Raw genomic sequence first — 13,137 nt, 5'->3', positions numbered from 1 at the left:
GAGAGGGAGGAGGAAGGGGAGAGGGGAGGGGGAGGGAGGAGGAGGGGGAGAGGGGAGGGGGAGGAGGAGGGGGAGAGGGAGGAGGGGGAGGAGTGGGAGGAGGGGGAGGGAGGAGGAGGGGGAGAGGGGAGGAGGTGGAGAGGGGAGGGGGATGAGGGAGAGGGAGGAGGAGGGGGAGGGGGAGGAGGGGGGGTCTTACCTCTGGGTGGGGGGGGTCTTATCTCTGGGTGGGGGTGGTGGGGGGTCTTACCTCTGGGTGGGGGTGGTGGGGGGTCTAGCCTCTGGGTGGTGGGGGGTCTTGCGTCTGGGTGGTGGGGGGTCTTATCTCTGGCTGGGGGGGTCTTATCTCTGGCTGGGGGGGGTCTTATCTCTGGCTGGGGGGGTCTTATCTCTGGTTGGGGGGGGTCTTATCTCTGGGTGGGGGGGGGGTCTTATCTCTGGGTGGGGGGGGTCTCATCTCTGGGTGGGGGGGGTCTTATCTCTGGCTGGGGGTCTTACCTCTGGCTGGGGGGGGTCTTATCTCTGGCTGGGGGTCTTATCTCTGGGTGGGGGGGTCTTATCTCTGGGTGGGGGTCTTATCGCTGGCTGGGGGTCTTATCTCTGGGTGGGGGGGGTCTCATCTCTGGCTGGGGGTCTAGCCTCTGGGTGGGGCGGGGTCTTACCTCTGGCTGGGGGTCTTATCTCTGGGTGGTGGGGGTCTTATCTCTGGCTGGGGGGGGTCTTATCTCTGGGTGGGGGGGTCTTATCTCTGGCTGGGGGTCTTTTCTCTGGCTGGGGGGGGTCTTATCTCTGGCTGGGGGGGGTCTTATCTCTGGCTGGGGGGGGGTCTTATCTCTGGCTGGGGGGGGGTCTTATCTCTGGGTGGTGGGGGGTCTTGCCTTTGGGTGGTGGGGGGTCTTGCCTCTGGGTGGTGGGGGGTCTTATCTCTGGCTGGGGGTCTTGCCTCTGGGTGGGGGGGGTCTTATCTCTGGCTGGGGGTCTTGCCTCTGGGTGGGGGGGGTCTTATCACTGGCTGGGGGTCTTATCTGGCTGGGGGTCTTATCTCTGGCTGGGGGTCTTGCCTCTGGGTGGTGGGGGGTCTTATCTCTGGCTGGGGGTCTTGCCTCTGGGTGGTGGGGGGTCTTATCTCTGGCTGGGGGTCTTGCCTCTGGGTGGTGGGGGGTCTTATCTCTGGCTGGGGGTCTTGCCTCTGGGTGGTGGGGGGTCTTATCTCTGGCTGGGGGTCTTGCCTCTGGGTGGTGGGGGGTCTTATCTCTGGCTGGGGGTCTTGCCTCTGGGTGGGGGGGGTCTTATCTCTGGCTGGGGGTCTTGCCTCTGGGTGGTGGGGGGTCTTATCTCTGGCTGGGGGTCTTGCCTCTAGGTGGGGGAGGTCTTGCCTCTGGGTGGGGGTCGTACCTCTGGGTGGGGGGGGACTTATCTCTGGGTGGTGGGGGGGGGTCTTATCTCTGGCTGGGGGTCTTATCTCTGGCTGGGGGTCTTGCCTCTGGGTGGTGGGGGGTCTTATCTCTGGCTGGGGGTCTTATCTCTGGCTGGGGGTCTTGCCTCTGGGTGGTGGGGGGTCTTATCTCTGGCTGGGGGTCTTGCCTCTGGGTGGGGGGGGTCTTCTCTCTGGCTGGGGGTCTTGCCCCTGGGTGGGGGGGGTCTTATCTCTGGGTGGGGGGGGTCTTATCTCTGCCTGGGGGTCTTGCCTCTGGGTGGTGGGGGGTCTTATCTCTGGCTGGGGGTCTTGCCTCTGGGTGGTGGGGGGTCTTATCTCTGGCTGGGGGGCTTGCCTCTGGGTGGTGGGGGGTCTTATCTCTGGCTGGGGGTCTTGCCTCTGGGTGGGGGGGTCTTATCTCTGGCTGGGGGTCTTGCCTCTGGGTGGTGGGGGGTCTTATCTCTGGCTGGGGGTCTTGCCTCTGGGTGGTGGGGGGTCTTATCTCTGGCTGGGGGTCTTGCCTATGGGTGGGGGGGGTCTTATCTCTGGGTGGGGGGGGTCTTATCTCTGGCTGGGGGTCTTGCCTCTGGGTGGTGGGGGGTCTTATCTCTGGCTGGGGGTCTTGCCTCTGGGTGGGGGTCGTACCTCTGGGTGTGGTGGAAGCTCTAAACTCCGTAGCAGGCTGCCAGTCGTTCCTTCAGGAGGGGGGGGAACTGCTCCGAGAACTGCTGCCAGTTCTCATCTCCCACCTGCTCCTTGAAGCCGTGGAGGATCTGAGGGGGAGAGGAGCGGTGAGAGGGGGGGAGGGGGAGTGCGCCCCCCAGCAGCGTGCCTCCCGGTTAGCCTGGAGGTCAGACCCACCTTGTAGAACATGTCCCTGAGGTCGTCCTTGGGGTTGACCCAGGAGGCCACGGCGTCGCAGAAGAAGATGAAGTCCTGACAGGAAGAGGCAGGGTCAGCGGCTACACATCAGTACCAGGGACCACCTCCTCTGAGCTCCTCCTCATACCATCAGTACCAGGGACCACCTCCTCTGAGCTCCTCTTACCATCAGTACCAGGGACCACCTCCTCTGAGCTCCTCTTACCATCAGTACCAGGGACCACCTCCTCTGAGCTCCTCTTACCATCAGTACCAGGGACCACCTCCTCTGAGCTCCTCCTCATACCATCAGTACCAGGGACCACCTCCTCTGAGCTCCTCCTCATACCATCAGTACCAGGGACCACCTCCTCTGAGCTCCTCATACCATCAGTACCAGGGACCACCTCCTCTGAGCTCCTCCTCATACCATCAGTACCAGGGACCACCTCCTCTGAGCTCCTCCTCATACCATCAGTACCAGGGACCACCTCCTCTGAGCTCCTCCTCATACCATCAGTACCAGGGACCACCTCCTCTGAGCTCCTCATACCATCAGTACCAGGGACCACCTCCTCTGAGCTCCTCCTCATACCATCAGTACCTGGGACCACCTCCTCTGAGCTCCTCCTCATACCATCAGTACCTGGGACCACCTCCTCTGAGCTCCTCATACCATCAGTACCAGGGACCACCTCCTCTGAGCTCCTCCTCATACCATCAGTACCAGGGACCACCTCCTCTGAGCTCCTCATACCATCAGTACCAGGGACCACCTCCTCTGAGCTCCTCTTACCTGGACCACACCGCCCGGGTTCACTCCAATCATCATGCAGATCCCGCGGAACGCAGAGTCCTTCTCCTCGTTGTCCCTGATGTTACGCAGAGACGTACACCTGAGGAGAGAGAGAGAGGAGGGACTGAGGGGGGCGGCGTGTGGGCAGTGTGTGGGCCGAGTGTGGGTTGGGCTTCCCGGACACCTGTAGTATAACTGTGCGTTCACACCAAACACGACATTTGCCGCCCGTTCGCGTTGTCGCCAAAGTTTTGTCGCGCCACAAATCATTATCTGTCGCTCTGCAAGTTGTCCGATTTGTCGCCCCACAACAAGATAACCACCATTGCATGTCTTTACCTTTTGTGGAAGCGGGAGAGACGTCGGAGGACCAGACGCAGTCTATTCATAATATTTTAACCTGTTAAGCTCCAGCCTATTTTGAAGGTTTCTGCTCGAAAATGACATACCCAAAATGAAAAGAGAATATCTCTGCATCTACAAGGTCTATTTGAATAATTGTGGTGTCATAAAGGGAACACTTGTGAAATATGTTCAGATGTGTAAGTATCTGTAAATTAAGTTGGCACACAAGCATGAATGACAGATTTCATTTCCGCCCAAAAAAAAGCAACACACTTCTATGAATATCTCTATGAAATGATGCTGATGAAGCCAAAATTCGAAATTAAATCATAGCAAAGGTGTGACCATTATCTCTGCAAAGTTTGATCATCATAAAGTTAAGGAGAGCAAAATTACAGAGGTTTTAGTAATGACTATTTAGGCGGACTCTCTAAATTGGTCATTTTGGCACATTTTGGCACCACCTTTGCCATTTGAAGTTTTTGATGTACTGAACTATATATTACACTTTTATGTCATTATCTGTGATCATCACATACATTTAACAGTTTTTGATTCTTCTTTAGATTTTTCTCAGTACTCGTCAGAATGCGTGCGTAAAGAGGCCCCAGAGGTTAGGGTTAACCCTAGGGTTAGGGTTAACCCTAACCCTAGGGTTTAACCCTAACCCTAACCCGGAGGCTCTCTCTGATGTAACTCTCCTGAGCTACATCCTGTTACGCAGGCTAATAACTCGGCCGGGGATTGGTCGATTTAGATGATTGACACCTCGTTTTAACCGTAAGAGCCAATAGATGTTAGGGGCAGTATCAAAATGTGTGCCAGACACATGATTGGCTAATAGTAAGGAAGTGAATACAACTAGCGCGAAACCAACATCGATGCATGCTTCATGAAAGGAAGCCATCTTACTAGGGATGGGCATTTGAAGAAATTTCCTTGATCGAGCATCGCTAGAGTTATCGATCAATTATCGATTAATCATTCACTTTTTTCTAGGCTATATTGAAATTCCCGTTGGTAGAAAATGCAGCATGTTTTTATTAGGGCTGTAACGATACACAAACTCACGATTCGGTTTGTATCACGATTTTTGACCCACGGTTCAATACATCCCACGATTTTTTGAAATTTAAAAAGCATTTTATTTAAACAACACTTATATACCCATTAACTTAATGTAACATTTAATAACAAATAATTTGGAACACTGAACAGATTTGAACAGAAAGAATACTATTAAAATATAGCTAAATGAATAAAGAAATAACGTGTGGGAGGATGCTTTTTTCAACTGTTTGGTTGGTTTAGTCAAATATCCTTATTAGCACTTATTAGGCTATGTAGCTTAAATAATGACATAATCAGGCCGTATAGAATGCAACATGTTTAATAGCCTAACTTTCAATAGATGGAGAAAAACCTGAATGTCATGAACGTCGCAATAACGAGGCGTTAGGCCCCGTGCCCACTACATGCGTCCGTTGCGTGATCCCCATTGACTTTAATGGGGACGGACTTGCAATGCATTGTGGATCCGTACGTTCCGTTGGAGCCTTCGGCTCAGTCAAGAAGTTGAAATATGTTCAACTTTTTCGGCAGCGACGGATCCGTCATCCAATCAGATCGTGTATGCAAATTTAAGCACTGTGGCGCGACTCGGGCTCTGACGATACTGGAAAGCAGGAAAGCGGGTCATCTTGCATCGCAACAAGCAGGAAGTAGCGGGAAGAACCCGGCGAAGCGATTTGATTGGCTGACGGATGCCTCTGCAAAAGACTACTCCCCCATCAGTCAGCAACGCCTTCCCACCTCCGTTGACTGAAGGAGGTAGTGGGCACGGGGCCTTACGCCCCGTGCCCACTACCTCCGTCCGTTGACTGATCCCCATTGACTTTAATGGGGACGGACGCGCAATGCATTGTGGATCCGTCCGTTCCGTTGGAGCCTTCGACTCCGTCAGAAAGTTGAAAAATGTTCAACTTTTTGGCAGCGACGGATCCGTCATCCAATCAGATCGCTGTACGGTTGCTGATTGACACCCCGCCCTCATGGGTAAAATGCTCAGTTTGTCGATGCTCATGCTAATGATCATGTGTTTTTCCCCGCGTGTGATTTGTTGACCATTATGTTAATTTTGATGTGCCTGTCCCTGGACGTGATTGGCTGCTGCATCGGAGGGCCGAGGATCCGGGAGGATAAGGCACGGGCGAGCTCAACATCCACGGCAGCTGGCCTTGGATATGAAGCTTGCCATATTGGGTCTTCGAATGGTTATTTGTTGGTTGATCGAGGTTCTTGTTAATTGCTACACGGGAACTTATCCCATGCTCTGGGCTAAATAAACAAATAAACAACTTCCAGTTAACCAAAGACATCTGGTTTTATGTTGCCACCCCTTCCCCTAGCGGGGGACGCAACAATCGCGTATGCAAATTTAAGCACTGTGACGCGACTTGGCCTCTGACGATACTGCATGGAAAGCGGGTCATCTTGCATCGCAACAAGCAGGAAGTAGCGGGAAGAACCCGGCGAAGCGATTTGATTGGCTGACGGATGCATCTGCAAAAGACTACTCCCCCATCGGTCAGCCACGCCTTCCCACATCAGTCAACGGACGCATGTAGTGGGCACGGGGCGTTACGAGTAGCATGTGTGTGCGCCAGAATGGCAATGTGCGTATGCGTGTGTGAGTGACGTCAGCGAGTGAGTGGACGAGCGAGGAGAGCGAGCGGTAGCGCGTGTGTCTAGTGAAGAAGCGAACGAGTCCGGTAGAATAAAGTACCCATCCTGTCAATAATCGGTGGCCGCTTCATTCCGACCTATAAGCAGACAAACTGCCAGTCAAATCACACAAAACACTAGAGACAGGATCACACAGGCCCCCTCTGGATAAATGTCGTTCATATCGCATATGAGCACTTCGACGGCTGTGGAGAAATGCGATCCTCCGTAGCCACGGAGGATTGCAGTCGCATACTTACGGCATCGATAGGAGGATTATTTAGACAAATTATTAGCAAATTTCAATCGGACAATTTGACCGCAGAGTTAGAAAGGCCGTATCGCGCTTCTGCCTTCTCACACCGCGAGACAGGTTCGTGGCTTTGCGTATCGCGATTTTCGGTTTGATACGCGTATCGTTACAGCCCTAGTTTTTATCAATGAAATCTTTATTCCAACAATAATGTATGGGCCAACATTAATACAATACAGTTAACTTGAAGACCTACAACTGTTTAACAGTTTTAAAATAATAAATGCAGGCATTATAGGTTATAGGCCTATGCGGCGCTCGTAAAGTCCGAACAATGCGCCTACAGGCGCTCTTAAAGGTTTGGAAACGATTCAACAAGACTAAATCTGTAGCCTATTCCAATTACAATAAGTAGCCAACTTATCGGACAACAATAATCAAACAAAGGCAGTAGGCTAAAAGTGGGCATTAAACGGTATAACTGTTTTGAAAAAACGGGGGAAAAAAGGCCGACATATAATGCCTATAGGCTGCAGCCGGCGCGCGGAAAAGGCTCGCAACAAAAAGATGAGCCACCCATTTACAAACAATTGCATGAACTAGTCTATCTAAAAGCAATACCTTATTGAACATATATAAGGCTGAACTTGTTGCTAAAATATCACAGTTTGGGCAAAATGTAACGATTCCAAGAGGCACCAAGCCGAAAGAAAAGCGGAGCGAGAGACAACACATTAAGAAAAAAAAGAGCGACTCACATACGGTGGTGACTGTCCCTACTGTCCATAGCATAACTCCAGCCTACATATTATTTTTGTTTAGGAATATAAGCATGTTAACATGCTCGCGGGTCAGACGCGAACGCAGCCTTGTAACTGTCAGTCCAGCAGCAGAAAACACCCGCTCTGACGGGACCGAAGTTGCGGGGATGCAGAGGTATTGTCGCGCTAACTTTGACAGGAACCTTCTTCCATTCACTTTCCACCAGTCGGCAGGGTGGTATTTCTCCCACATAGTGATATTCAATTAAATGCTTCAAGACTCACAGTATGCAACACAACGTCCTTTTGATCGATAACAATATAAATTGATCGACGCATTTCTTAACGATCGATTATCGATCATCGATTAATTATGCCCATCCCTACATCTTACACTAAAAATAAGGGAGGTTCACATTAAAACAGGTTGTAAACAAACGCAGACATGTTGGACGTACTAAAACCGGAGTTTATTGCTCTCAAGTACAACTTTTCATCAAAAAAATCGCAAAGGTAAGACAGAATTTATGTTATTTGCTGTAAATAAGTGGTTGTAAGTGTGTTCTTTGGCTGCTGGTTCACTGAGTTTTTATCGTAGGGCCTTGACAGTGGTACCTTTCATTTGAGATGACATTTGTATGTGTACAATGAAGTATCGCTGCGGTAGCAATGGAAATGTGGAGAGTGGGTTGACTTTCTGACGCTATTCAGATTTCGATATTTGATCATTAAAATGCTTGGCGTTTGAGTTCTGTTTGGTGTTCATAAAAATTACTTGTATGTGAATGTAGTAGGCCTGCAGCGGATTCGAATTGTATCCGAATCCGTTCGGTTCGTTTACCACAGTTCGGAGCATTCTGGAGATCCGCGGATTTCGGTTTCATGAAGGCATTGCCTTATGTAGCGTATTTTGCCTACTGTAGCCTACGTCCGATACAAAAGGGAGTTTAGGACCCAGCGGAATGCATTCTCTCCAGTGCTGCCCGAGCCAATGAGGTAGCTGTAATAGGTTGTTTTCTGAAGTTCAAGCGCACGATTCCTAGATTTAAAGAAATTAATTGATACAATTATATTCTAAATATACGGGAGATAAATACAAACGGGTGATAAGCGGGATAACGGCCTTCGAGGTCGACCGGTTCGATGGAAATAATGGACAGGTAGAGGTAACTCTGGCTTCATGCTGCGCTCGTCGCCAGAGTTCTAAGCCTCGTCGGCCGTTATCCCTTACATGTGTCAGTGCACCATGTTTTCAAATGCATTTAGGGGAACATTTATTGCACAAAAAAGCCTTGCAAGTTGTCTGATTGCAGTCAATTGACACATTGCAAATAGCCTGTGGGTCTCATTCATTTTTGTGTTTCTCCCCCAAACCCTCCGTCAAAAAAAAGTCTGCCTTTTTACTACCACGGACATGATCCTAATCCGAACCGTATCCGAAACCGAGGCCCAAAACGGTTATCTGAACCGAACCGTGGACACACTGATCCGTTTCACCCCTAGAATGTAGTGGAGTTTCTCATGTTTAATTTGATGTGCAGTATGAATATTTCTACACAATAAGGGCAGTGTTGCATGCCTTTTGCTGCGAGAGTGATCGAGAGACCCCAAATATGGGGACCCTCAAGCTTAAAGTGGAAATGAAGCACTGAGAACTGTGTCAATTTTTTGTTTGTTTTTTCATTTTTGGAAACACATGGATTTTCATCAATACTGAAATTCAAGTAGTTTCACCGTAAAATGACATGTTTATAACGACTTTCGCCTCTAGGACGCAGCCATGTTTTAAAAACGCAGGCGCTACGTCATCAGAATGGTTGGCTCTTTAAAATAAACATGTCGGATATTGGAAGAAGAACAGGGGGGTCCTTTTGTATTGCCCCTGGCTGTTCAAACGAATTTTATCGGTTAAAGGAGAGCGGTAGAATAGTTCATTTCCATGTAATTCCCGTCAAGAAGCCTGAAGTGCTCCGAAGATGGTTAGCTGCATTGAAACGCCTCAGCCCCCCAATGGGACCAGGGCAGAGAGTATGTAGCGACCACTTTATAGAGGCTGATTACATCGAAGAGGGAGCTTTTTCTGAAGATGGGAGATTTGTTCGCCGTCCCACCAATCGCCTGAAGCCAGATGCTGTGCCAACTATTTTTAATTGTAGTGGATATAGTGCTGGAGACACGGACATACCCGTCAGATCGGACCCGGGCGCTGCTCTTATGCGCAGCGAAAGAGCGCAGAAACGTGCTTGCCAGGCAGAGGAACGAGAGGTACACTTAGCTTCTACTACTAGAGAAACAGATAAATTAGTACAAGTACACTCACTGTTTGAAGATTGTCTTGTTTGCAGACTAGCTCGCTCCATGCTCTTGATAATTTCTAATCCATCGCCAAAATAATCCATTGTTATCGGAAATAATCCATTTGCAAACACCGTCGGTTGCACTATTTTCGCATATTCACGTGCACACCCAAATGGCACGACAATTACTTGTATCATGAAATTAACGAACTGTAAGGCAGCGTGGAGCCCAGCTGCTGCACCCGTGTACTTTACTTTTCTTATCTTATTATATTATAATAATTATTATATATATATAATAATGTAATAATATATAATGTGCAATATATATACATATCTTACACTGCATTACTACAGGTTCATTTCATGGCAGCAGACACTCTCCATGTCAGTGGACATAGGGACACAAACCCCACACAAGCACCACCGATTGTTTCCTGTGCGCTCAGATACATCTCTCTCTCCTTCATCTATTTCTCCTCCATAGTCAGGCTCTGTTGGGGGCACTAAAACTCCGACTTCTCTTACTGGCTCAAAAGCATAGGCAATTGGATGCCTGCCCTCATTGGTGGGTCTATCCAATTCGTCCATATCCATTTTGTTGAGGCAGTAAGCTACCTGTGAGGCTATGAGCCGCTATGTAAACAACATAGAATGTTAATACCAACCATTCTCGTGACGTCATCGTATTCTGAAAACAGAGATGGCGGCGCACAGGCTGAAAACATTGTAATTAATGCAACGTGTTTGTGCTTCATTCTGAATAACGGGACATATTTCCGACTTTATTTGTATTTATGGTATATTTAAATATTTAACTAGTGCTATAGACATGTTTTATTTGATTGCTTCCTTTCCACTTTAAGAGGTTGACCACGGAAGAGGCAGTGAATGAAGTATTGAATAGATTATAAGTTAGGCCTACCTAATAAACCGTTGGAACACACAAGACCGGAAACATAGCAACGCCAGTAAACAAACCCCGAGAAGCCCAATCCCTATGAGAGCTCCCCGCTACGGCCATCTGGAGGCGCACAGAGCTTTTGGCCGTGATATTATATATACAAATATTATATTATACACTATTATATATAGAGCTCCCGGAGTCACAAACGGCAACAATCACTTTCTCCTCCATGCTGTAGTGGACCCCGGACTTCACTGCACTGAGTTTGACGGTTGAACGCTGATTGGCTGTTACGTTACACATGTGACCCAGTGGCCACGCTGTTGAACGCTGATTGGCTGTCATAACGCGAAATTCGCGTCAAAGTTCAAATATTTCAACTCAAGCGAATTTGTCGCGCCACAAATCCTCGTGAACGCGCTCGCCTGTGCACGGCGAAAGTGTGGCACGACAAATCAAAACTTGTCGCCTGTTTTCTCTCGCGAAAAATTTGCCCGATTCGCGTCTCTACGATCCCTTTGTATGGGATCGCGCTTGGTGTGAACGCACAGTAACGCTGTAGTGTGTTGAGCATTTCTTACACAACATCACTCATAACCATGGCGATAACAAGCACCCTCTTTACGAGGACTCTCAGTCAAACAAGCCTTTTTTAAATCACATCTTGTTCGATTCCCGCTGGAAAAGTGGGCTCACTGGCTCTTCAAAATACGTATCAAGTCCTCGTATCAGGGAGGAGGAAGAGGAAGAGAGACTCACCAGGGCCTGATGAACTGAGGCAGCAGGGGAGCCACCTCCTGGGGACACACGTAGCCTAGCCGCCCGATGGTGATGGCTGAGGAGACACAGGTCATAGGTCACCCAGGGGGTCACAGGTCAACCCCCGGGGGGTCACAGGTCACCCAGAGGGTCACAGGTCACCAAGGGGGTCACAGGTCACCAAGGGGGTCACAGGTCACCCCCGGGGTCACAGGTCACCCCCAGGGTCACAGGTCGTCCCCAGGGTCACAGGTCGTCCCCAGGGTCACAGGTCGTCCCCAGGGTCACAGGTCACCCAGAGGGAGGAATGGAGGGAGGGACTGAGGGAGGGAGGGACTGAGGGAGGGACTGAGGGAGGGAGGGAGGGAGGGACTGAGGGAGGGAGGGAGGGAGGGAGGGAGGGAGGGAGGGAGGGAGGGAGGGAGGGCGGGAGGGAGTACCAGTGTTCTCCAGCAGGGTCTTGGGTGTGTTTGGTCGGTTGATGATCTCCACCAGCTGGTTGAGGACCATCGCTACGTACGGCTGCATCTCCACACCTGGAGAGAGAGGGGGAGAGGGGGGGAGAGAGGGGAAAGAGAGGGGGGAGAGAGAGAGGGGGGAGAGAGAAGGGGGAGAGAGGGGGGAGAGAGAGAGGGGGGAGAGGGAAGGGGGAGAGAGGGGGGGAGAGGGGGAGAGGGAGGAGACAGAAAGAGAGTTGAGGCAGGGGGTTAGAACTGGGTATAATAATAATAATAATAATAATATTCAAATTAACAATCAAACGACATAGAACCAAAGAAGAACCAAAGAAGAACCAAAGAAGAACCAAAGAGGCGGCGGCGGACTGGACCAGAACACGCATGTCGTACCCATCTGCATGCACACCTCTCCGATGGCCCAGGTGGCGTTGTTACACACCGAGATGAACTCGGGGTTCAGGTTGGTGCCCAGGATGGGCATGAACTCAGCTGGGGGGCACAGAGGGGTCAGAGGTCAGAGGAACGCATGGGGGGGGGGGTTATCAACCAGCCGTGTGTGTGTTCAGGGTGTATCGATTGAACCGATCGGTACGGACGTCGCCGTTACTAACACAGAGAATACACGGTACAAAATAAATAATTAATTAATGTAATGCCGAACTAATGTTAGATCCGCGACCTTCAGGGACATCTGAGACGCCTGAAAGGGTGCCGGCAAGTTGGAGCTACACACGCCGGCCGCTGATTGGTCGACAGAATCACACTTCCGTGAGACAGGGGGATAATAAACAAACACAATATCCGCGAGGTATTTCTGGACAACGGCGAAAGCTTCGTCTGCAGGTCTTCTTTATCCTTGGATTTATTAGGAGCCTACACTATGTCGGGCTGCTATGAGGTCACAATGCTAGGTAGCTACCGCGGCGTGAAGTGTGTGCGTGTGCGTGTGTGTGTTACCGATGCAGGGTTTGACGTGCAGGAAGCAAGCCTTGGTCAGATCTCCCAGCAGAGCGAAGGAGCTCTGCCTCACCTCGGGCATGGTGTCCTGAGAGGGGGAGAAAGGCTCTGATACACACCCTGTTGTATTTGATACACACACCCTGTTGTATTTGATACACACACCCTGTTGTATTTGATACACACACCCTGTTGTATTTGATACACACACCCTGTTGTATTGGTGTCCAGACGTCTTGCTCTGTCTACAGTGATCAGGGTCCAGGTCAGATTTAACTAATCAATGGAGTTGCTCTTCAGGCTGCCCCCCCTCCCCGCTCACCTGCATGCACTGGAACAGCAGGGTCATGATGTTGCTGCGGGCCACCAGCGTGTCCACGTGGGCCCCCAGACCCTCAGCCAGCCCACTCAGCAGGTCCAGGGCCACGATCATGAAGTCCTTATCTGGGGCCTCGTACTGGTCCGGCTGCTGGCTGTACATCTGAGACAAGGAGAACCACGCAGAGGAACAGCTTAACATGGAGAACCTCCCAGAGGAACAGCTTAACATGGAGAACCTCCCAGAGGAACAGCTTGACAAGGAGAACCTCCCAGAGGAACAG

The 13,137-nt window shown here is 50.5% G+C and overlaps 1 protein-coding gene across 1 annotated transcript in view; it reads right to left on the bottom strand.

Moving 5' to 3' along the window:
* tnpo2b (transportin 2b) overlaps positions 1–13,137 on the bottom strand; it is a 28,984-nt gene that overhangs the window by 1,599 nt on the left and 14,248 nt on the right. Inside the window, exons 16-23 of the mRNA XM_030351267.1 lie at positions 12,858–13,016; positions 12,536–12,623; positions 11,969–12,067; positions 11,561–11,656; positions 11,121–11,196; positions 3,075–3,174; positions 2,279–2,353; positions 2,063–2,190 (exon numbers count right to left, since the gene is read on the bottom strand). Coding sequence (XP_030207127.1) covers positions 2,083–2,190; positions 2,279–2,353; positions 3,075–3,174; positions 11,121–11,196; positions 11,561–11,656; positions 11,969–12,067; positions 12,536–12,623; positions 12,858–13,016 — 801 coding nt within the window. The 3' untranslated portion in view covers positions 2,063–2,082. The remainder of the gene's footprint in view (positions 1–2,062; positions 2,191–2,278; positions 2,354–3,074; positions 3,175–11,120; positions 11,197–11,560; positions 11,657–11,968; positions 12,068–12,535; positions 12,624–12,857; positions 13,017–13,137) is intronic.

This window comes from Gadus morhua, chromosome 3 (assembly GCF_902167405.1).
Source record: "Gadus morhua chromosome 3, gadMor3.0, whole genome shotgun sequence".
In the NCBI taxonomy this organism is placed as follows: Eukaryota; Metazoa; Chordata; class Actinopteri; order Gadiformes; family Gadidae; genus Gadus; species Gadus morhua.
The sequence above is the reverse complement of the archived record's forward strand: the minus strand, read 5'-3'. Positions and strand labels throughout refer to the sequence as shown.